The sequence below is a fragment of the Phyllobates terribilis genome, unplaced genomic scaffold, assembly GCF_046119375.1.
Source record: "Phyllobates terribilis strain yellow unplaced genomic scaffold, ASM4611937v1 Scaffold_12__6_contigs__length_324123572, whole genome shotgun sequence".
NCBI lineage: Eukaryota > Metazoa > Chordata > Amphibia > Anura > Dendrobatidae > Phyllobates > Phyllobates terribilis.
The window spans coordinates 155616960-155641076 of record NW_027362772.1 but is presented as its reverse complement, the minus strand read 5'-3'; the positions used below and the strand labels follow the sequence as shown (position 1 = coordinate 155641076).

The window sequence follows — 24117 nt, the reverse complement described above, 5'->3', positions numbered from 1 at the left end:
GTAATAATATCCACCATCCTGTAGGCATGCCCCCATCCTGTAATAATATCCCTATCCTCTAATAATGTCCCTCATCCTGTAATAATATCCCTATCCTGTAGTAATGGCCCCTATCCTGTAATAATACCCCCCCATCCTGTAGTAATGACCACCATCCTGTAATAATATCCCCATCCTGTAATAATGTCCCCCATCCTGTAGTGATGTCCCCAATCCTGTAATAATATCCCCATCCTGTACTAATGTCTCCATCCTGTAATAATGTCCCCCATCGTGTAATAATGTTCCCCATCCTGTAGTTATGTCCCCTGTCCTATAATAATATCCCTCATTCTGTAGTAATTCCCTCTATCTGTAATAATATCCACCATCCTGTAGGCATGCCCCCATCCTGTAATAATATCCCTATCCTCTAATAATTTCCCTCATCCTGTAATAATATCCCCTACCCTGTAGTAATGGCCTCCGTCCTGTAGTAATTGCCCCTGTCCTATAGTAATGTCCCCCATCCTGTAATGATATCCCCATCCTGTAATAATATCCCTCATCCTGTAATAATATCCCCATCCTATAATAATATCCCCTACCCTGTTGTAAAGGCCCCTGTCCTGTAGTAATTGCCACGTCCTGTAATAATGTCCCCATCCTGTAATAATATCCCCATCCTGCAATAATGTTCCCCATCCCGTTGTAATGTAAACATATCCCCATCCTGTAATAATGTAAACATATCCCCATCCTGTAATAATGTCCCCCATCCTGTAATAATATCCCCATCCTATAATAATGTCCCCCACCCTGCAGTAATGTCCTCTGTCCTGTAATAATATCCACCCCCTGTAGTAATGTCCCCCATCCAGTAATAATATCCCCATCCTATAATAATGTCCCCCACCCTCTAGTAATGTCCTCCAGCCTGTAATATCCCCATCCTATAATAATGTCCCCCACCCTGTAGTAATGTCCCCCATCCTGTAATAATATCCCCATCCTATAATAATGTCCCCCACCCTGTAGTAATGTCCTCCGGCCTGTAATAATATCCCCATCCTATAATAATAACCCTCATCCTGTAGTAATGTCCCCCATCCTGTAATAATATCCCCATCCTATAATAATGTCCCCCACCCTGCAGTAATGTCCTCTGTCCTGTAATAATATCCACCCCCTGTAGTAATGTCCCCCATCCAGTAATAATATCCCCATCCTATAATAATGTCCCCCACCCTCTAGTAATGTCCTCCAGCCTGTAATATCCCCATCCTATAATAATGTCCCCCACCCTGTAGTAATGTCCTCCGTCCTGTAATAATATCCCCATCCTATAATAATGTCCCCCACCCTGTAGTAATGTCCTCCGTCCTGTAATAATATCCCCATCCTATAATAATAACCCTCATCCTGTAGTAATGTCCCCCATCCTGCAATAATATCCCCATCCTATAATAATGTCCCCCACCCTGCAGTATTGTCCTCCGTCCTGTAATAATATCCCCATCCTATAATAATAACCCTCATCCTGTAGTAATGTCCCCATCCTGTAATAATATCCCCATCCTATAATAATGTCCCCCACCCTGCAGTAATGTCCTCCGTCCTGTAATAATATCCACCCCCCTGTAGTAATGTCCCCTGTCCTGTAATAATATCCACCCCCTGTAGTAATGTCCCCCATCCAGTAATAATATCCCCATCCTATAATAATGTCCCCCACCCTGTAGTAATGTCCTCCATCCTGTAGTAATATCCCCATCCTATAATAATGACCCCCATCCTGTAGAAATGTCCTCCATCCTGTAATAATGGCTTTTCCAGGCTCTTTGTTTCCCTGCACATTACTCTTTGATGTTTTCTGTGCTCATGCATCAGCTGAGAGGAGTTCAGAAAAAAAGAAGGCGCTCACTGACAGATTCTCAGTTAACTCATTTTGCAAGCGGCAATAAATAGCATAATGCAGAACTATAGAAAGCAAACTTTTTATTGAAACCCTATTACAAAAACGATTTTTAGCCCAAAAACATATGCATTGAAGGAAGATAAAGTAAAATTGTCCCTAATATGTTGGACAAAACCTCTTTAAGGCCACAATGGGGTTAACAATTGCTATGTTAGTGATACTAATCATTATTAGAAGCTTGTATCACTTGGTTTTGTAAACCAGAGCAGGAGTTGTAGAGATTTTTCTCATTACAGCACATTTAGCAGTTTGCGCATAATCCTGTTCTACCGAGTATACTGAAAGTGCAATGTCATCTCCTGCCTCTAGATGGCACCAGAGACAACCAAGCAGAAGCGCAGGCGCTGTCACACAGGAGTCAGACAGCACTAATCGATCCCAGACGATGAGCGCGCTGCCTGTGTACAGAGCGGTGACCTCGTTGTCGCTCTGCGCCGGCGTCTCGCTGGTGTGGAGGAGGTTGGGAGCTTCCGGGATACGGAAGTTCTGGGCACAGCATCTCCTGGACCCCGTGCCCGGGTAGAGGGGGCACACACCCTCCCCCGTAGGGAACCTCTACGGTCACATTTTGGGGGGGTCTGTGTGTACGGGACTGGGCGTGCTATAGAAAGGTAAAAGAACCGCATGTAGTGTGTACAGCAGCTGGAGAACTACAATACCCAGCATGCTTTGCTTATTTACCTGTTTTGGTTGGGTTTTATAGATTATTTGCAACTCTAAATAGTTTGCTTAGATTTCTGTGCTGTGTATAATATGTATATGGGGTGCATTTAATTTTTGCAGCAACTTAAAGGGATTTTCCACCAATACATGGAATGTTTAAAGGGATTCTCCATGAATAAATTCTATAATTAAAGGGATTTTCCATAAATGGAATATTTAAAGGGATTTTCCACCAATAAATTGTATATTTAAAGGTGATTTTTTTTCCACCAATAAATTGTATATTTAAAGGGATTTTTCCATAAATTCTATAATTAAAGGGCTTTTCTGCAGTTAAATCTGCTTGATAACATTCTGCAATACTTTTAGCACTTTGATTTCTCAGCACTTTCCAGATCTCTGCTTGAGAGAGATGAACGTTACATGATGTCCGTGCCGATGAACACAGAAAAAGTCAGAAACTCCCAAAGTTTTGCTTTTTTTTTTTTTTTATTGTTCCCTCCTATTGGCTCATAGTGAGGGGTCCTGTGCTGAAGACCCCACTGTGCGACGTCCATGTGCTCATACAAGGGGGGGGGGGGGATATAGATTCTTTAAGGTTTTCCCCCCTTTTATCTTTTTTTACTGTGTTAAAAATATTAAGATCAGCTGTTACTGGACCTCCCGGGGTCCGGTGCTGCATCGTCACCACTGTTGTAGTGATTGTGTGCAGACTGCAATGGTGACATCAACATGCTGCAGCCAATCACTGGACTCCAGCGGCTCGTTCTGTCTACCTCAGTGTTTGGCTGTAACGCTGTTGATGTGACGTTACCGCTGCAGCCTGTATATAATCATGGCGGTAAAGAGCTGGACCCCCGGGAGGGCGAGTAACAGCTGGTTTTACACAAATCCACCACTGCTGGCATGTTATCGCTGGTCCATAAAATGGTCCTGCAACTAGGACCCCAATCAATCAGTTTTACTGTTGGTTGCGTTTTCTCTATTTGCTCCATGTCTTATTAGTGTTTAAAGGGGTTGTCTGGCTTTGGGGCTCTCTGTGACTGCAGACTTGTGAATCTTCACAATCCACACAGTTCTCATCAGGATTTTCCAGCGCTGGTCATGTGACCTCAAGCATTCTTCTGGCCACATTCCAACTAGACATGTTTGGCCGTTATCAATTAGATTGCGCACGACTAGTCGGCATGTGACTGCATGTCTGCAAATTGCATACTTGCAGTCACGCGTCCACCTGCTCCCAACACCGGAAAGTACTGACAAGCGCGCAATGTGCAGTCACATAGAGGGACTGCACCCCAAAGCCGGACAACCCCTTTAAGATAAAGAACCCCCCTTGAAATATACCCTCTTGAAGCCGGCATCCAGTCTGACACTTATCCGATGTTTTGTCTCCTGCAGATCCTAGAGAACAGTCCCAGCGATGGACGCATCAACCCAGGGAAATGGAGGCATAGTATCCGACGTGGTCTTTGTTATAGAAGGCACAGCTAACTTAGGACCGTACTTTGAGTCTTTGAGGAAACATTATCTTCTCCCCGCGATAGAGTAAGTTATATTCCACCTGTTTGTGGCTTCCGTCTGAAGCCTTGAAAAATGTAGCAGAAAGGGGTCTGCTAGGTTTGAAACTTCATGCTCATATTATTTCCACCCCCCAGATATTTTAATGGCGGCCCCCCAGCAGAAACTGACTTTGGAGGAGATGTGAGTTGTTGCACATTTTGTCTAACAGGAATCAGCAGTCCGTCATATGCTGATATCCACCTGTACTGACCGCTCTTGTCTTGTGTTCCAGTATGGCGGCACACAGTACAGTCTTGTGGTCTTCAATACTGTGGACTGTGCTCCAGAGTCGTACGTCCAGTGTCACGCTCCCACCAGTAGTGCCTATGAGTTTGTTCAGTGGCTGGACAGCATTATGTAAGTCTTTTGTCTTATTAATCCCACAAATTTAGGAGTCTTCCAGGCTTTGTTGCCGGCACCACTTTTTTTTTTATAGTGCACCAGGACCATCTTGTTCAAATGTTAAGGACAGTCTTCTTTCTGTCTTCTTTTTTGTTCAGGTTTATGGGAGGTGGTGGTGAAAGCTGCAGCCTCATCGCCGAAGGTCTCAGCACGGCCCTGCAACTCTTCGACGACTTCAAGAAGATGAGGGAACAGATGTAAGTGACTCGTTTCAGACAGTTGTTTGGAAACTTTTTACTGAACAGATGACTTAGTCCGCTATTCTCCTGGATAATCATTGGAAGAACCAAAAACGAGATCAGCAGCCATCAGTTGTGTTTTCCAATGAGACAAACAGTTTATAGTAAAAATCTACACAATTAAAGGGGTTGTCCAGCCCGGAGAAGTGAGATTTACACAGTAAGTTACTAATGTTGTTCAGGTTCCTGCACCTCTAACATAGTTCCACTTCCAAGGTCTGGAAAAGTTGTGTGAAGAATCAGGAATCTATATAACCCTAGCAAAGTATCTTATGAATAGTAGCTGTTCTGCAGCACTCGGCAACGGCTGCTACACACTGCATTTAGCTGCATTCAGAGTGTTTATATGCACGGCGGCGGCTGCTGCATTGCCAATAATGTATTGATTTGTCTCTGGCAGCGGGCAGACTCACAAGGTTTGCATCCTGATCTGCAACTCTCCTCCGTACCTGCTCCCTGCTGTGGAGAGCACGACCTACTCCGGCTACACGACAGAGAACCTGGTCCAGAAGATTGGGGAGGTACATATTGTTTTTTTTTTGTATTTGCCTTTGCAGTGGCCAAAAATGTAGGAAAAAAAAGATCATAATAATGTTAATGTTGATAACATTTATTTGATACTTGACGTGGAGTTTCTGATTATCTCACCAGAGAGGGATCCATTTCTCCATCATCTCTCCGCGGAAGCTGCCGGCTCTGAGGACACTTTTTGAGAAAGCCATGCCGGTAGGAAGCATGATGGAGCCGCAGCCCAAGGACTACAGTCAGGACCCCCGTCACATGATACTGATCAGAGGGATGGTCCTTCCAGGTTAGCGCGACAGTTCCTATAACTTGTATCGGGTGCATTCACACAGATGTTTTTGTAGACGTGACTGGCCCAAGTTTTACGACAAATTGGAGATATAATACATATGAATTACCAGCTGTGTAATATATGGACCGGCGGGTCCTCCATGGCGAATATCTAATGTTCCTGATAACACTGATGGACGGTATGACCATGTGTATATGTCTGTACTGGTGCAGTTACCTTTTGTGCTTCCTTTTACAGTTGGAGGAGCATCCTCCACACCTGGTATTGTCCCATTAAAGCAACCTCTACCCCAGCCACAGCTCCCCGTGGTACAATCCCAGCTTCCAAGTGCCCCGCCGCACCCGCTGCCACAAGTCCAGGCTCCATACATGGTACAAAGAGAGTGTCATTCATTTTTTTTTTTAAATGGCAGTATTAGATGGAGGCCATTGCTTCTATACTGATATCTGTATCTCACATGTGATGACTTTATTCCAGCATCCTTCTCAGACGAGCACACTGACCCCCGCACAGCTTGCTGCACAGTCAGCCGTTGAAGCTGCCAAGATACAGAAGAACAACATCCAAAATCGGTGTAAGTGTCTCTAGCTGCTTTCCGTCCATCGAAGTGCAGGACTGTACAGTTTGGAGTTAAAGGGGTTGTCCGGGACTTTTGCATTGACGGCCGATAATCAATATCTGATCTTGGGGGTGCGACACACAGGACCCCCGGCGATCAGCTGTTCCCGGTGCCTTTCGGAATTGATCTGCACCGCTGTTTCCACTTTATAGTGGCCAAATCCAGGTACTGCACATCCCCCTTCTATTGAATCGATAGGGGGCGCATGTGTAGTACCTGGCTGTGGCCATTATACGGCTGACTTGGCTGCACACCTCTGAAACGGAGCATTTCCGGCCAGCGCTTGGAACAGTAGAGCTGCGCAAACCATTTTTTTGGCACTGCTCGGAGATTAATTTTTCCGAAACTCTCGACAACATTTTAAAGGGATTGTCCAGGCATGTTCTCCAGTTCGATTTGTGCAAGCTTATAGATACAGTGACCAAGACGACTGTCTGACCTACTTTCTTTCTATTTCCTGTCCACTACTTGTTGTCAAGACCTATCCATCTATAATTACAGACCAGTTACTTTCTCGCTGCTTTGTGCGTTCCCTAAGCTCTGGTTATTTTTTTTTCCCTCTTTCAGTTCCCGGACTCGGAGCCCTGCAGTCTACTCCGCCATTCAACCAACCACCGTCTCAACCAATGCCTCAAGGACAAGCTTCCAAGATGGTCACCTCTTCAGCTTCTTTACTAACGTCATCTCCCCAACCAAGTTTAGTCTCCACCGTAACCACCGGTCCAGGACCTTCCCAGGGAATGATGGCGCAGCAGAGCGCTCAGCAGCAGCCTGTCCCGCAGCCCATGGTACGTCACAAACGATGGCTCTGCACTTCAGTCAAGCTAATCTATGGCCGTCTCTGTATTTCTCCTTCCTTGTCCACCGCCATCCAGTTATCGGGGGGCCTACTAGAGCCCTCTGTTCTTCCTGGAACCCCAGCCTGCCATACTTGTTTCCATTCTCCGAATTGATGGGGGTCCTAAAGATCTAACAAGATGGGGATAACCCCTCATCCTAGATAATTAATATTTATGGTCGGTATGCTACTTCTTCTAGGGTCTGTAAGTTCTCTTTGGTATCTGAAAAAAGATTTACTTATATATCATTCGGCTTATTATTTTCTCGCAGCCCGGCACAGGAGCGCCGCCCGGTTTACCGGCTCAACAAGCAAACGCACCTCAGCTCGGCACCGCACAACTGGCCAATACGCAACAGTCTGTGGCCAACAAAATGCTGGCGTGGAGTGGCGTGCTGGAGTGGCAGGAGGTGAGTTATGTCCTGCCAGATGCTACATATCAGGAGGGTTTAGAGTGGATGGTTTTGATTTAAGTCTATTTGCATTTTCGCATAGAAGCCTAAACCACCGTCTGTGGACACCAACGCCAAGCTCACCCGTTCCCTGCCGTGTCAAGTTTACGTCAACCCCGGGGAAAATCTGTAAGTGCCTATAGGTGTTGCTTCGTTAGCTCAACTGTACTTTTTAAAAAAAAAATTCCAGCCCTTAAAATCAAGTAAATGGTGTCCGGCTGGTTTGGGTACTATAAATTAGAGATTAGTAAAAAAAAAAGGGTCTGGTGTTCCCACAAATGGCGCTGCTCATGTTCATGTGTCAGGAATCGTGTCCACTTGATTACCTTATGTTATTGTGTTTCTCGTTAATAGCATCAAGGGACACAGGGCTGTGGGTATATGCCCTTCTTGACAGTAGGTAAAGGGAAAAAAAATATTGCCTCCTGGTGGGGAAAGACCTCTCCTTGGACACTTGCTAGGCTAGTTTTAGCCTTTTTGGAGGCAAAAAAACAACTTGTTCCAGGGCCGGGATGTCAAACTTAAATGGGTTGACCACTACTTTCACATTGATGCCACTTATTCGCCAGTCTCCTGCCCCTCTTGCCACAGTTGAGTATGGTTGTCCCCACGATTCAGGCGAAGTCACAGAAGGGGTGACCCTTTGGGAATCCGAATTCATCAGATTGTAGAAGTATATTCTCAATTCTCCCATCTCCCATGGGCTCTGATTAGTGTCTCTCTTGTCATGGAGGGTCTCGCTTATCTTTATTTTCCCTGGAAATTCTCTTTTACAGCCCATTTGGCTCTTTATTTCCACTCTGATGTGGTCTCTTCTGTGGTTACTGGCACCGTTTTGCTCTGTTTAGGGGAATCTTTGGTAGCTAGAGGGGTCTATCTGGTTCCACCTTCACCTTCCTGATGGTCTGTTTTCTTTTCCCAACTGCCAGGCCTCCTCCACTGATCTCCAGGTAAAATGCACCACTAGGAGATCCAACTTTACTTGCAACCTTTTTGTTCCTCCCCCAGGGAGCCTGGTACCTTCCATCACTCCCTCGACGTGGCTTAGAGTGAGTCGGAGAGGGGTATTTTTCTTTTCCTTGAGCCTTTTTTTGTGCTTTTTTGCCAGGCGTGTTTTTTCCCAGGCTTTCTACATTCCTACAGGCACTTTTTCTGCCTCATTTTCTCCTGTCCTGGCCCCCTTCCTTTCCACAAGTCGCCAGAGACTGCAGCTTCCCCAATGCTAGAAACGAGACGATTGTTGTACAATCTTTTCCTGTTTTTGGGTTGCTCTCCTACCACTTTCGGCAATAAACTGAGTGTCCGAGCAGAGGGTATAACCCACTTTTTTTTTTTTCTCTCCATGTAATGTCTTGCCTCCTAGTGGCAGGGCATCCACCCATAGTGCTGTTTCCCCCCCCCCTCCCCCCAAGTTGTCAATGAGAAATAGATTTTATGATAAATATAAAAATCCAATTTTAATGAGTGTTCAGAAACTAATGACATATAAACAGAATTTTACAAAAAAATAAAGTTCAACTTTTTTTTTTTTTTGCATTGCAGGAAAACAGATCAGTGGCCTCAGAAGTTAATAATGCAGCTGATCCCCCAGCAATTATTGGTATATAAGAGTCTTTAACTTTTGTGTAAATCTCCATGTGTGGTTATATGTTTTGGCCATAAAAGCAGTTGATTGCCTCTTTAGCGAGGACTTGTCACAAGTGTCCATTCTTTGCTCTTTTTATTCCCGCTGCTCCCTTGAGTATTCCAGTTTTTGTTTTTTTAAAATCCACCATATGGTTCCAGAGATACGGACCTTTTTATTCATTGATGAGCTTTACAAGGGGGTGTGGCTCACAGGGTCATTATGCAAAGCAGCCTAAAGATCCACCCCCGAGGATCCAGCACAAAGATATTGGCACTAAATTGGCCCATATCTCTGGATCCGTAGAGCAGATTTTCAAAAAGAAAAAAAACGGGTAATCAAGGGAAAACCGGGAATAAAATAAGAGCAAAACCAGCCACTTTTGACATGACAGGTCCTTATTAATGCCCCTAAACACAGATGATCATTCCGAAATTGCCTTTTGTCTGTCCATCTAATGCATAGGGAGGGGGTTCTGAACTCATCCCCAGACAAATGATATTGGGAAGGAGAAGGATCTGGCCTGTTGAATTTTGGCGACAAGATAAACGGTCTTATAGAGACCTGTATGTGGGGGAATCGGGGGAGAGAGCTGTCAGCCATCTAACGTGTATGACCAGCTTTGGGTTGGCCCTAAAAATATAACAAGAGTTGCCTTTATCTTGTTGCAGACCACCTTAGGACCCTTATTCAGGAACTCTCGCATGGTGCAATTCCACTTTACCAACAAGGATCTAGAATCTCTTAAGGGTCTCTACCGGATCATGGGTAACGGCTTTGTAAGTATGCATTATAGGCTCCTACATGTATTACTGCTGAAGATAAAAAAATATATATAAAATTTTAAATATATATAATATAAAAAATATATATATATGTATATATTCATTATAAAAAATGTATGTGTGTGTGTGTGTATATATATATATATATATATATATATATATATATATATATATATATATATATAATTTTATAATGAAAAAAATGATTCAGATTTTTTTTTATTTTTTCCAGAAATATTGTAGTTTATCAGAAAGTATTTGGAACATGAAGATGTGACTTTCATCTTAATTCTTGCTGTTTTAGGCCGGCTGTGTACACTTTCCGCACACCACTCCGTGCGAAGTCCGGGTCCTCATGCTGCTGTACTCCTCCAAAAAGAAGATCTTCATGGGCTTGATCCCCTACGATCAGAGCGGCTTTGTCAACGGCATCCGACAAGTGATCACCAACCACAAACAAGTGCAAATGCAGAACCGCAGTGTAAGTAGGAGCTGGCGATCAGTCCGATTACTGCTCTTTATCTAACCCCGTCCCCCCCCCAGCCTTGTTAGTATAGGGACCCCACTCAAAAATTATGACAACTTTTTCTCATTCTGGTTCTGTGATATAATTTGGTTCCAATATTTTTTTCAAAATTTGCACCAAATATGGCACATGTGAACAGGCCCTTAGTGTCTGCATCACAGCCGCAGTAATTGAACTTTCAATATGGCCGCCTGAAAGTGTCCCCTGTTCTTTTAGATGGGGGCAGCTCAGTCTATGGGCGCCGGGTCGGCTCAGCCCAACCCTCAGGCCTTCTTATCCAAGCAGCCCGTTCCTCTGCCGGTGACGCAGGCTGTGCCACAGCAGGTAAATCCTTCCCTACGCCGTCTCGCTGTGTGCGCCGGTCTGTATCACGGCATCGCTCACCTTGCATGTTGTCTCTGTCATATTGCAGATGGCCGGGCAGCAGGTAACGCAAGGCATGCCGTCTGTCAGCCAGGTAACCATGATGGATGAGCAGCAGAGATCTCAGAATCTGGTGAGCTTGCGCTGTGATTGCACACTTATTGCATTTCCTCTGCACGCCGATACTCTGTGTGAACATGCGCTTAGGCGTCCTCGCTGACTGCAGTGCTTCCATGATTCCTTGCAGTTACAGATCAGGATGCAGCAACAGCAGCAGGCACCGCAGGGCCCCAACCAAGCGCCTCAGCAGGGGACCCAAGCTACAGTGCAAGCCCCCGGACAGCCACAGAACCCGGCAGGAGCAATGCTGAGACCCCAAAACCCCGGTGCCAACCCCCAGCTCCGAAACCTTCTGCTCAGCCAGCAGCCCGTGAGTGACTTCTGCCATTCTGCTAATCCGAAGTGGTCAATGTGAAGCTTCCTAATCCCTTCGTTGGACACTTAAAGACCACGATTAATCTAAAAAATTAAAGGGGTTTTCTAAATTCGGAAAACGTCTTTCCTTGTTCTGCAATTTTGTTTTACATAATACAAACTCCGCTTTACTCACCCTCCCAGGGTCCAACGCTGAGTCTCTGCTGCTCTTGACGTCATAGTCTGTGGCGCTAGCGTTACGTTGACAGCACTGCAGCCAATCGCTCAGCTCAGTGACTCTGCCTTAGACGTCACGAGCTGATTGGTTGCGGCATTGTCGACATGACAACAGCACATCAGGAGCAGCAGACGAGACTCTTCGCTGAACCTGGGAACGGTGGGTAAAGCACAGTTTGTTTTTTAAGCAAACTGCAGCTGGGAAACAAGGGCTCTGGAAAATCAGAAAACATAAGTATCAATAGATTTGTTACATTTCTGGTGATTCAAAAATTGAGTGTTTTCAGTGCCACGGTCTGAAGTTTAGAGCCCCCAGAAATTTTAACTTTTACATGTCAGACAATGGTTTTAGAGAGCCGCCGTGTTGGTCCTGCTGCGCCCATCATTACATGTACTGCTACATCATCACTGCAGCTGCCGCAGTAGGCCTAGACGCGACTTTCCCGGACAAAAAACAGCACCCGTCAAAGATAATCTTCAGTCCCATCACCAGACAGCACTGGCCCGGTGATTAGGACTTCTGTGACTGATGATGTGTTCTTATGTGATATCACAGTGGTGTTTGTCCTTATTTCTAGGCTGTGTTCTTATGCAATGACGTCACAGTAGTCTTTGTCCTTATGTGATGACGTCACAGTAGTGTTTGTCCTCATTCCTAGGCTGTGTTCTTATGCGATGATGTCACAGTAGTGTCTGTCCTTATTACTAGGCTGTGTTCTTATGCGATGATGTCACAGTAGTTTTTGTCCTTATGCGATGACGTCACAGTAGTTTGTCCTTATTCCTAGGCTGTGTTCTTATGCGATGATGTCACAGTAGTGTCTGTCCTTATTACTAGGCTGTGTTCTTATGCGATGATGTCACAGTAGTGTCTGTCCTTATTACTAGGCTGTGTTCTTATGCGATGATGTCACAGTAGTTTTTGTCCTTATTACTAGGCTGTGTTCTTATGCGATGATGTCACAGTAGTGTCTGTCCTTATTCCTAGGCTGTGTTCTTATGCGATGATGTCACAGTAGTTTTTATCCTTATGTGATGACGTCACAGTAGTTTGTCCTTATTCCTAGGCTGTGTTCTTATGCGATGATGTCACAGTAGTGTCTGTCCTTATTACTAGGCTGTGTTCTTATGCGATGATGTCACAGTGGTGTTTGTCCTTATTCCTAGGCTGTGTTCTTATGCGATGTCACAGTAGTTTTTGTCCTTATGCGATGACGTCACAGTAGTTTGTCCTTATTCCTAGGCTGTATTCTTAGGCGATGATGTCACAGTAGTGTCTGTCCTTATTCCTAGGCTGTGTTCTTATGCGATGATGTCACAGTAGTGTCTGTCCTTATTACTAGGCTGTGTTCTTATGCGATGATGTCACAGTAGTTTTTATCCTTATGTGATGACGTCACAGTAGTTTGTCCTTATTCCTAGGCTGTGTTCTTATGCGATGATGTCACAGTAGTGTCTGTCCTTATTACTAAGCTGTGTTCTTATGCGATGATGTCACAGTAGTTTTTATCCTTATGTGATGACGTCACAGTAGTTTGTCCTTATTCCTAGGCTGTGTTCTTATGCGATGATGTCACAGTAGTGTCTGTCCTTATTACCAGGCTGTGTTCTTATGCGATGATGTCACAGTAGTTTTTGTCCTTATGCGATGACGTCACAGTAGTTTGTCCTTATTCCTAGGCTGTGTTCTTATGCAATGATGTCACAGTAGTGTCTGTCCTTATTACTAGGCTGTGTTCTTATGTGATGACGTCACAGTAGTTTTTGTCCTTATGTGATGACGTCACAGTAGTGTTTGTCCTCCTTCCTAGGCTGTGTTCTTATGCGATGATGTCACAGTAGTTTTTGTCCTTCTGCTATGATGTCACAGTAGTTTGTCCTTATTCCTAGGCTGTGTTCTTATGCAATGATGTCACAGTAGTGTCTGTCCTTATTACTAGGCTGTGTTCTTATGTGATGACGTCACAGTAGTTTTTGTTCTTATGTGATGACGTCACAGTAGTGTTTGTCCTCATTCCTAGGCTGTGTTCTTATGCGATGATGTCACAGTAGTTTTTGTCCTTCTGCTATGATGTCAATGTAGTGTTTGTCCTTATTACTAGGCTGTGTTCTTATGCGGTGACGTCACAGTAGTTTTTGCTCTTATGTGATGACGTCACAGTGGTGTTTGTCCTTATTCCTAGGCTGTGTTCTTATGCGATGACGTCACAATAGTTTGTCCTTAGGCGATGATGTCACAATAGTGTTTCTGTATTTGTAGGCTGTGTTCTTATGCGATGATGTCACAGTGGTGTTTGTCCTTATTCCTAGGCTGTGTTCTTATGCGATGACGTCACAGTAGTTTTTGTTCTTATGTGATGACGTCACAGTAGTGTTTGTCCTTATTCCTAGGCTGTGTTCTTATGCGATGACGTCACAATAGTTTGTCCTTAGGCGATGATGTCACAATAGTGTTTCTGTATTTGTAGGCTGTGTTCTTAAGTGATTATGTCACAGTAGTGTCTGTCCTTATTCCTAAGCTGTGTTCTTATGCGATGATGTCACAGTAGTGTTTGTCCTTATTCCTAGGCTGTGTCCTTATGTGATGAAGTCACAGTAGTGTTTGTCCTTATTACTAGGCTGTGTTCTTATGCGGTGATGTCACAGTAGTGTTTGATCTTATTCCTAGGCTGTGTCCTTATGTGATGAAGTTACAGTAGTGTTTGTCCTTATTCCTAGGCTGTGTTCTTTTGCGATGACGTCACACTAGTGTTCTTGAACTGGAATATTCCACTAATTTCCAAGGATGGGAATATAAAATAATAGCTGATTAAGGCTGTGGTATTGAGGGTGACCAGTTGGAGGTGTATCCTGCCAATAATATCCCACTTTTTCACTTGTCATTCCTTTATTATTACTGGAGCGACAAGAGTGGAAATGATTTCTATTCCGATAAGTAAATCTGAGCATGCCGCTGATGGAGACCAGATGTGCGTGATGTCACCGGAGGGCGGTGGACACCTCGTGTGCCAGATGGCAGCTCGGCTCGGCCGACCTTCTTGGAGAGGGGAACCGTCTCCAGGCTTGTCATCATATGTCCCCCCCACAGCTGATGACCTGAAGGGGTCGCCAGAGAGGTTTATCTTATGCATCAGGAGATTTTAATCATGTTGGCTTTTGTGTTTCCGCATTATCTTAAAGCAGGGTCAAATATGGAATAAGGAGGTAAGAAGTTTTGTATTTTCTTCCAGCCCCAGGCCGCAGTTCCCCAGGCCCAGCAGCCTTTGCATCACATGCAGCAGGCAGCACAAGGCCTGCTCCCTCACCAAGCATTGGGGCAACAGATGCCGCACCAGCCCCCCGGCCAGCCACAGCTGCAGATCTCAGGGCAGTCTCTTATGCATCAGGCCCCGGCCCAGCAATGGGGCAATCAAATGGCACAGCGAGCACCCATGCCAGGTAAGTCATAGTAATGCCAGTTTATTTTTTTCAGGTATGGCCCAATTCACTCTCTACTTGGTTTACAGATTAAAGGGCAGGCGCAGTAGTTATAAAATAAAAAATGGTGGGATGGGGGTGTGTTCAGCAGCAGTGCTGATGACACATCAGCACTGCAGCCAATTGGTGAGAGCAGCAGCGTTTTATATTGCTAGCTTCTGAGCTCATTGACTACAGCGCTGTTTGTGACATCAGTGCTGGACCTGGGGAGGGTAAGTCATACTACTGTTGTCTTAAAAATAAAAAATAAAAAGTTTTCTGAAGTGGCACAACCCCTTTAAAATTATAATGTTTACTTTGGCACAATATATTTGATGTCTTTTTGATAAAGTTTCCGCACTTTTCAGGAGTCATGATGAACGCAGGGCCACGAGGACCCGTCCCTCAACCAGGATTACAACAAGTACAGGCCCAAAGTGTCATGGAAGAGGATATCTTAATGGACCTCATCTAAAAGTAAATCTCAGTCATCCTGAATTCACACTGTTGGAAATCTTTTCTTATCCACGTCCATCATCGCTTCCACAATCCGGCTGATTCCTTTAGATCTACTCTGGAAAACTTTGGATTCTCCCTTACAAATTCTGCGTGCACTCCCATCTCCCGCCACCGTGAGGCAGCACTCAGCCAGGTTGTCTTGTTGTTTGCTACTACAACTCCAGTAATCCGCCATGGATGGACACATGATTCGCCATCTTCACAGCTGAAGGATTTCTTATTTAATACGTTTTTGTTTTTTTTAACTTTAGCTAAAAAAAAGTCATTTGTAGCAGTTTTTTTTCATTTCACAATAATGGGTTTGACAACAAAGTATTAAAATAATTATTTTTAGATATAAGTCTTTTGTGTTCGTGGATTCAAGTGCATGTTTTATAGTTAGGCTGGTAATAATTGCTGATGGATCTTATCCTTCACCAATGTCTGCTGAAAGCAACGATTGGACCTATCATATTTCGATAGGTCTGATACTTCTGGCGGTTTCCATTCAAAGCATTTATATTAAGAGCCCATCTAAAGATTTTTTTTTTTTCTAGTGGAGAAACTCCCTTTAATCATTGTTTAAAGGGGTTCAGGGTATTTGCCTCTAACAGCAGCAACTGGAGCTAAGCTCCGATTGCTGCTGTTAACCATTTAGGTGCCGCTTTAAATGACATTGGTGATTTTAAATGGTTTTTAAACAGTGTGGGCAGCAGAGTTAAAAGGAAAAAAAAAATACTAAAACGTCCCCCCCCAATTCAGTAAAAATATATTTGGTATCAGTGTCCTTAAGTCCACTGTATCAAAATTTGAAGTTATTTAAATAAAAATGCCAGCTCTATGGAAAAATAAGTTACAGGTCCCAGAAAATGGCCACAGAAAAACAAAAATTCAGAATTTTTTCATAACCAGTGAAAAATACCAGACCTGCAGAACTACATCACCAGGTAATTTTTTAACGCACATTGAAAAACAAAAAACTGGCGAGATTGCAATTTTTTTTTCACCATTTGGCCCCGCTTTTCTGTACATTTATATGGTGAAGTTGAATGGCGTCAGTCAAAATTACAACTGGTCCTGAAAAAAATAAAAAATTATGGTAGACACGTTGCTTTTAATTCAAATTTTATTGCTTTAATATCTCTTTAAAAAACAAAGGGAAAAAAAAACATTCCGAGACCCGCACTTTTAAAGGTACACGCCACGCACACACATTGTACTGCAACATCCGTAGGATCGGCGTCACGCCGGGTATGAAGGTGGTCCAAGCCAGGCAGGACGTTTCCTGAGAGCTGGGTGCAGTCTTATAGTTTGGGGGTGAAGATTTTTTTGTTTGTTTTTTATGTACGGGATATAGAAAAAATAGGCGAGCAAATAACAGACTGGCACCAATAATACCCAGGTAGCGGTAATACCTAAGGCTAGGGTATTTAGAAAAAACTAAAGATAATGGACATCGGGGTCATTTTTTTTCTCTCTTAAATGCATGTATTTGAGGCTAAAAATATTTTGGGTTTTATTTGGCTTTTACAGGTTCTTTGTTTCCCTGTAATATTTCTGGCTGCAGAATGAGTTAACTGAGGATCCATAAGTGAGCTGGTTTTAACTTTGGTCCTAAATGTGCACATAGGAGTCCAGGAAAAAAAAGTTACAGCTTCCAATGTGCAGATTGATGACCGCAGACTGTATCAATGTTGAACTGAACTAAAAAAAAACAACAACCTAACTTATGTTTCTCTTTTGAGTTTTGATAGTTTATGGTCATAAATCTGCACATAGGAGTTCAGAAAAAAAAGTTACAGCTTCCACAGACTATATCAAAGTTGAGCTGAACTCAAAAGAGAAACATAGGGAGTTTTAACTTTTTTTTTTATTTCAGTTCAACTTTGATATAGTCTGTGGTCAGAAATCTGCACATTTGAAGCTGTAATTTTTTTTTCTGAACTCCTAAGTTAGAACCAGCTCACTTATAGATCCTCAGTTACCTCATTCTGCAGCCAGGGAGACAAAAAACAAACTTGTAAAAGCCAAACGGAGCAAAAAAGTTTAATGAAACTTAAATCGCAAAAGTAAATAAAAATTACCCCGAAAAGAGTTAAAAAGATGTGGACAATCAGAACCCATGTCCTTTTAATCTGTAACCATCCAAACACTTTAATGCCCCTCTGGCCCGGCCCTGTCACTTGCTAACCCCAGCCCAGCATAAGGATCTGAAAAGACAAGAAGTACAGTCCCTGTAGAGCCAATTGTCAGACACCAAATACTGAATTCCTGGTGCTCTTCAGTAACTTTTCTCTACCCGGTAATGACTTCTACATAGTTGGCCGGATAGAGGCCCACCTGGCCACGATCAGTCACACCTTTACACCAGCCTTGTTCGTCCTCATCTTCAATCTTTGTCAGTTCGTCACCTGGTTATAACAGAAAAGTTAGTAAAGTTTTGTGCCATTAAATGTCATGGTGCATTCACGCTGCTTTTGGATTCCCAACACCCTGACCAAGCCCAAAATGACATACGGATTGCAGAGAAGAAACAATGAAGAGTCAGAAAAACAGCGTGATGTGCTACGTAAGAGCCGCCGCGCTTGGAAAATACGCTGTTTCTCGATCTACATTGTTTCCACTGTGCAAACCATTTGTCTGATGAAGGGCTGAGGCTACCGACCGAAACGTCACCTGTACAGCTGGTGCAATAAGTATTGAACACGTCGCCAAGTTTGTAAGTAAATATATTTCTAAAGGTGTTATTGACCAGTGGCAGCAGGCCATCCTCCATCATTCAGCACCTGACATTTCAGCGCAGTGAGCACGATGAGGTCACTACATGGCGCCCGCTGCACTGAGGTGTGTGGTGCTTCAGAACGCTCGCTGCAGAGACCAGAGCAGCAGGGGAACGAGAAGAGGTGAGTATTGTTGTTTTTTTGTTTTTTTTTTAATTATTATTATTATTGCGGGAGCCAGTATACTATATGGAGTGCATTATACTATATGGAGGACTATGGGGGGTGCATTATACTGTATGGGGGAGTGTATTATACTGTATGGTGTGAGTTTGTGTGGGGTCCATCATATTGTGTTGAGGGCTGTGCAGGGCCATTATACTGTTTGGAGGGCTAGTGTGGGCCATTATAGTGCATGGGGGGGCTGTGTGGGAGTCACAGTTGGGGAATCATACTTTGCCTTTGAAGCTGAGGTGGGGTACAGTAGGGTCATCATACGGTGTTTGGGGGGCACTTTTGTTGGCATCTTTACTTTGTAAATGCTGGAAAGTTGTGAGATGTCCTCTTCTGTGACCCTGCCGAATAATATTAATAATTTTATTTTTTTGGGGGAGGGATTATAACTTCTGCTATAGCGCCCCATGATTTCTATGTACGCCCCTGTTATTGACCTGAAATTCTCACCAGATGTCGGTAACAACCCAGCCAATCCACACAGGCAAAGAAATCAAGCCATAGATGTCGCATCTGGTGAGAATTTCATGTCGATAGCACCTTTAGAAATACATTTACTTATTGAACATGTCACCAATTTACTAATTATTTCACTGGCTATATATGTGGGATAGTCTGCCCTGCACATTAAAGTAGTTTCTATTTTAAACCCCCAAAATTGGAGTTTTCCTTACGTTTTGGATCAGGGAGCTGTACCCTGTCGGGTCTCTGTTCCCTTCCTGTTTTTTTTCTTACCCTTTCCCCCTTTTTTATCAAAAGAAAATATAGACCGAAAAGGGATGAAGCTCGACCATATGTGCACTAACCCGGGTGTTTTGAGAGGTTTAGTGGGTCTTCCTGGGCAGATTAGGTGGGGGTGTGGCTTAAAGGGGGTTTTCTAGGCTCAACATATTGATGACCTATCTGTTGGATCAGAAAAGGTGGTCGGATGTAAGCAGTAGTGATGAGCGAGCACTAAAATGCTCGGGTACTCGTTGCTCGGGTCGAGCACATTGGAATACTCGGGCGCTCGACCCGAGCAACGAGCCCAATGTAAGTCTATGGGAAACTCGAGCATTTTTCTGGCGTTCCCCCCTGGCGGTCTGCAGAGGGCCTAAAAATTGCCCAAATCGATGGGAACAGTGCTCAATTAAACGTCAGGTAGGGTATATAGGAGGGTGCATGAAAAACATAGCAGGGCACTTGGAACACACTAGTGCCCTCCGATTTTCATGCACCCGTCTCTAAAAAAGCCGGCCGGCAATTCAGCAGCGGTAACCTACAATTTAGAATAGAAAGAATAGAGCTTCACACATAGATTAGATAGATAGAAACATGTCAGTCACATATATATGAAGTACAGTGACAGTGTTGATTACTGTACTTGTCATTTAGTGTTACAATAAAGGATTTATTAAAAAAAAAATTGGCGTGGGATCCCCCATAATTTTAGTCTCTAGCGGAGGTTAAGCAGACGGCTGGGGCAGATGTTTGAAGCCTGGGAAGGGGGTAAAACCCACGAAGCTTCCCAGGCTACTAATATCAGCCCCCAGCTGAATACCTAGCCTTTACTAGCTATTAAAATGGGGGACCCCCCCAAAAAATTACGTGGGGTCCCCCCTATTTTAATAGCTAGCAAAGGCTAGGCAGACAGCTGGGGGCTGATATTAATAGCCCAGGAAGGGTGCCATGTAAGTAGAGTTTAATTTAGAACAATAAAGAATTGTGTCTTTATTTCAATTAAAAAAAACACAAACACCCAGAATAAAGACACAATTCTTTAATGTTCTAAATTAAACTCTACTTACATGGCACCCTTCCTGGGCTATTAATATCAGCCCCCAGCTGTCTGCCTAGCCTTTGCTAGCTATTAAAATAGGGGGGACCCCACGTAATTTTTTTTTTTTTTTGGGTCCCTTATTTTAATCGCTAGTAAAGGCTAGGTATTCAGCAGGGGGCTGATATTAGTAGCCTGGGAAGCTCCGTGGGTATTGCCCCCTTCCCAGGCTTCAAACATCTGCCCCAGCCGTCTGCTTAACCTCCGCTAGAGACTAAAATTACGGGGAACCGCACGCCAATTTTTTTTTTTTTTTAAATCCTTTATTTTAACACTAAATGACAAGTACAGTAAGCAACACTGTCACTGTACTTATTATATATATATATATATATATATATATGTGACTGACATGTATCTATCTAATCTATGTGTGATGCTCTATTCTTTCTGTTCTAAATTTTCAGGAACCAATGATGAATTGCCGGCCGGCTTTTTTAAAGAGACAAAAACACTATAAGGCTGTGTGCCCACGATGCGTTTTTTAAGCATTTCCGCAGCGGCAAAAACGCTGCATAAATGCTTAAAAAATGCATGGTAGAAGGCCTGCCATGTTCCCCAATGATAATCCGCATGTGCTGTGTACATGCTACGGAAATTTCCGCAGCGGGTTATCATTGCGGAAAAAAGCGCAGCACTACCAATTATTTTGCGGAAGCGCTGCGTTTTCGCCGCCTTTGACTTGCATTAGACCGCATGCATTCTGCTTCACTAGATAAGCACATGCGGAATACAAACGTTCAATGTGCGGATGGTACCCGGGTCTAGAGGACAGGAGACTCTCCTCCGGACCCGGGTACCATAGAAAACTGTAAAAAAAAAATAAATAAATAAAAAAATAAAGAATAAAATAAATGTTATATTTACCTTCTGGCGGCCCCCGGTGCGCTCCTCCTCTCATGCCAGCAGATCGCGATGGACTGGAGGACCTGCGGTGATGTAATTTAGTCATGTGACGGGTCACACGACGCTGACGTCGGCAGGTCCTTCAGTGTACCGCGATCTGCCGGCAGCCGGGACGGAGCGAAGCAAAACTCCGGGGCCATTATAAGGTAAGTATATATTTATTTTTTATTTTTTACCATTCTTTTACGGTCACACTATATAAATCTATGCCGGTTGCATGGATTTATATAGTGTGACCAAGTTGTCAAGCACTTTCCAAGTGATGCTAAAATTGCTTGGAAAAGCGCTTGTCAACCCGCATGCGGAAATGCATGTGAAGAACGCTTCATATCCGCATGTCCCTGGCAGGAAAAGCGCATGTGCAATCCGCATGTACAATCCGCATGCGTTTTTTCTGCCAGGGAGATGCAGAAACGCTCAGGAAAAAATCCGGAGCATTTCTGCATCGTGGGCACATAGCCTTATTTTTTTTTTTAATAAATCCTTTATTTTAACACTAAATGACAAGTACAGTAATCAACACTTTCACTGTACTTCATATATATGTGACTGACATGTTTATATCTATCTAATCTATGTGTGAAGCTCTATTCTTTCGGTTCTAAATTGTCGGGTACCGGTGTATGCCGCTGCTGAATTGCCGGCTTTTCATGTTTCACTGTTGGCACTGTTCCCATCGATTTGGGCAACCACTGTAATGCCACAACCACCATGGCTGTGGCATTACAGTGAGTGGCAGACAATCCCTGCATGATTGGTGCTCTAAATAGCGCCAGACATGCAGGACGGGGACCCGAGCTCCCGCCCGAGCATCGCGCAAGTACTCGGCGAGCTCCGAGCATCTCGAGTAGTGAGATGCTTGGGCGAGTACCGAGCAGTGCTCGCTCATCACTAGTAAGCAGTGAACGATGCGGAGTAGCACAGCTCCGTACACTCTGTAGTGGCCGTTTCCTGGTACTACAGCTGAGCTCCCATTTACGTCAATAGGTGTTAACCTGCAGTAACTCAGAATGGCCACTAAGCGGTGAACGGAGCTGTGCTGTTTACCACCATTCACTGTTGCTTCAATATGTTAAGCCAGGAAAACCTCGCAAATAGGGAGATGTACCTGTATTAAATTAATACAGTACGGACACTGTGTTACTAAGGTCCTTACCTGCTTTAAAACTGAGCTCATCAGACTCCTGGCCTGAATAGTCATAGACAGCTCGTACCCGCACTCCGGGGACATTTACTGGTGCTTTATTCATACTGTGAACCAGAAAATAAATATTGTAATGAGTTAAAGACGACCCGTCGTCAGATAAAAATAGACAATTTTTTGTTCTCATTTTATTCCCGCCGCTCCCCTGATTATTAATTTTTTAGTTTTTTTAAAATCCGCCCTACAGTTCAAGAGATATGGGCCTTTTAAGTTAGTGCTAATTTGTATGGCGTTAACCAAGGGGCGTGGCTCACAGATTCCGCCGGGGCGTGTCTTTAGGCTGCTCTGCATAATTACCCAGTGAGCCCCACCCCTGTGTAATGACTATAAAAAAAGCACTAAATAAAAAGGCCCATATGTCTGGAACCGTATGGCGGATTTAAAAAAATAAAAAAGTAGAATACTCAGGGAATCCGCGGGAATAAAATAACAACAAAAACTGGACACTTTTGACCTGGGGACAGGTTCTCTTTAAAAGACACATCTTGTAGTACCACTTAGTAGATGTTGAAACTAGAAGACATTTTCATCGTTATTGAATTTTAGTTTTTTCCTCCAGTTTCTTTATCTGATTAACCCCCAAAACTCCTGCTTGTGTAATATCAGAGCTAGCCATTGGCTACTGGAAGCCATTCTTCCCTGCAGCGCCTCTGCAGGGGCAATTAGGTATTACATAGTGCACTGAAATAAGGCACTAAATTGCCTCCTTACTTCCTTCTATATTTAGCATGCAGCCTACAAACATTGGAGTTAGTAGGTTGAGTCTCCGCCACTGTTCCCGATGTCTGTTATTGTCTGCAGCGCTGATGTCACGTCGACAGCGCTGCAGCTAATCAGTGAATTAGTCGGCTTTTGTCATCAACTCTAGCAGAACACTGATTGTCTACAGTGCTGTCGAAGTGACATCAGTGCTGCAGACACAGCAGTGGAGGAGACTCAGCACTGGACCTGGGGATGGTGACAAAGGCACTTTTTTTTTTTTTGTTTTTTTTTTTTAAACTGCAGCCAAAACTGGAAAACTTCTTTTAAAAAGTATTTTCTTCTGACTTTGTCAGCGGTGCGGTATTTCTGGATGTATTTTATATAACCTGTATAATCTCACCTGCTTTCTGTGGGCGTCACACTGTATAACTTCACTTTTTCCTCTTTCACTTTCTTCTTTTTTACTATCTGTTGCTCAATATCCGGACTCCACTCCTACAGAGGAATATTCGACCTGAAATCAATACGTTCCACTACCGAATGCGTCAGACATTGACAAAACGTCACTTATTTTCAGTTTTCTGATGAAGGGAAAGTGGTAACAAACTTGCACTAATTGTTCCTTTAATTACAATGGCGTTTTTGCAGCTTTTTTTCCCGGCGTGTTGCATGCTGCCTGTGGTTTTATATTGTTTTTTTTATCTAGACGGTTCCTTTTAAAAGTTTTGTTTTTTTACATTTTAACAAGTACAAGTAATAAATGATCGCGTACCTCCAGCTGGGGCCAGTTCATCAACATCCCGGGGCCATGTTTATTCCTCCACCACTTTAAATCGTCCTGGTCGCTGACCACCATTATAGCCTGGTTCAGATCTCCGTATACCGTCATAATACTAAATATACAGAAAAGCAAAATCATCATCGCAATCTCTACCTGTCCAGTCCGGACCTTCCAGGTGGCGTTAACCCCTATCCGATCGAGACCACCAGGGATGTAGGCGTTAACCCCTATCTGATCGAGACCACCAGGGATGTAGGCGTTAACCCCTATCTGATCGAGACCACCAGGGATGTAGGCGTTA

General features: G+C 43.8%; 2 protein-coding genes across 4 annotated transcripts in view; one reads left to right on the top strand and one right to left on the bottom strand.

The window, feature by feature from the left end:
• Positions 1-2370: 2370 nt before the first annotated feature.
• Positions 2371-15814, top strand: MED25 (mediator complex subunit 25). Of its 3 annotated transcripts, none has more exons than XM_073656399.1 (20): positions 2371-2568; positions 4022-4168; positions 4279-4324; positions 4416-4540; positions 4684-4782; positions 5225-5345; positions 5476-5635; positions 5879-6012; positions 6119-6215; positions 6828-7048; positions 7371-7508; positions 7597-7679; positions 9093-9150; positions 9846-9953; positions 10264-10440; positions 10702-10809; positions 10898-10981; positions 11096-11278; positions 14730-14937; positions 15324-15814. In XM_073656399.1, the coding sequence occupies exons 2-20, from the start codon at positions 4044-4046 to the stop codon at positions 15428-15430; spliced, it is 2382 nt and encodes a 793-aa protein (XP_073512500.1). In that variant the 5' UTR covers positions 2371-2568; positions 4022-4043; the 3' UTR covers positions 15431-15814. The 3 variants fall into 3 exon arrangements, with proteins under 3 accessions (XP_073512500.1, XP_073512501.1, XP_073512499.1); XM_073656398.1 differs by having other exon boundaries at positions 2372-2568; positions 7594-7679; XM_073656400.1 differs by lacking the exon at positions 10702-10809 and having other exon boundaries at positions 7594-7679.
• Positions 15815-16565: 751 nt separating this feature from the next.
• The window catches only part of LOC141172322 (protein kinase C and casein kinase substrate in neurons protein 1-like), a 42726-nt gene continuing 35174 nt past the window's right edge, over positions 16566-24117 (bottom strand). The window contains exons 7-10 of the mRNA XM_073656401.1: positions 23808-23928; positions 23436-23530; positions 22286-22380; positions 16566-17864 (exon numbers count right to left, since the gene is read on the bottom strand). Coding sequence (XP_073512502.1) covers positions 17749-17864; positions 22286-22380; positions 23436-23530; positions 23808-23928 — 427 coding nt within the window. The 3' untranslated portion in view covers positions 16566-17748. The remainder of the gene's footprint in view (positions 17865-22285; positions 22381-23435; positions 23531-23807; positions 23929-24117) is intronic.

Coding starts and splice junctions, on each gene's coding strand:
- MED25 (XM_073656398.1), top strand. CDS start 4,044: ATGGACGCATCAACCCAGGGAAATGGAGGCATAGTATCCGACGTGGTC. Junction 4,325..4,415: donor AAACTGACTTTGGAGGAGAT/GTGAGTTGTTGC, acceptor CTTGTGTTCCAG/TATGGCGGCACACAGTACAG. Junction 5,346..5,475: donor TGGTCCAGAAGATTGGGGAG/GTACATATTGTT, acceptor TTATCTCACCAG/AGAGGGATCCATTTCTCCAT.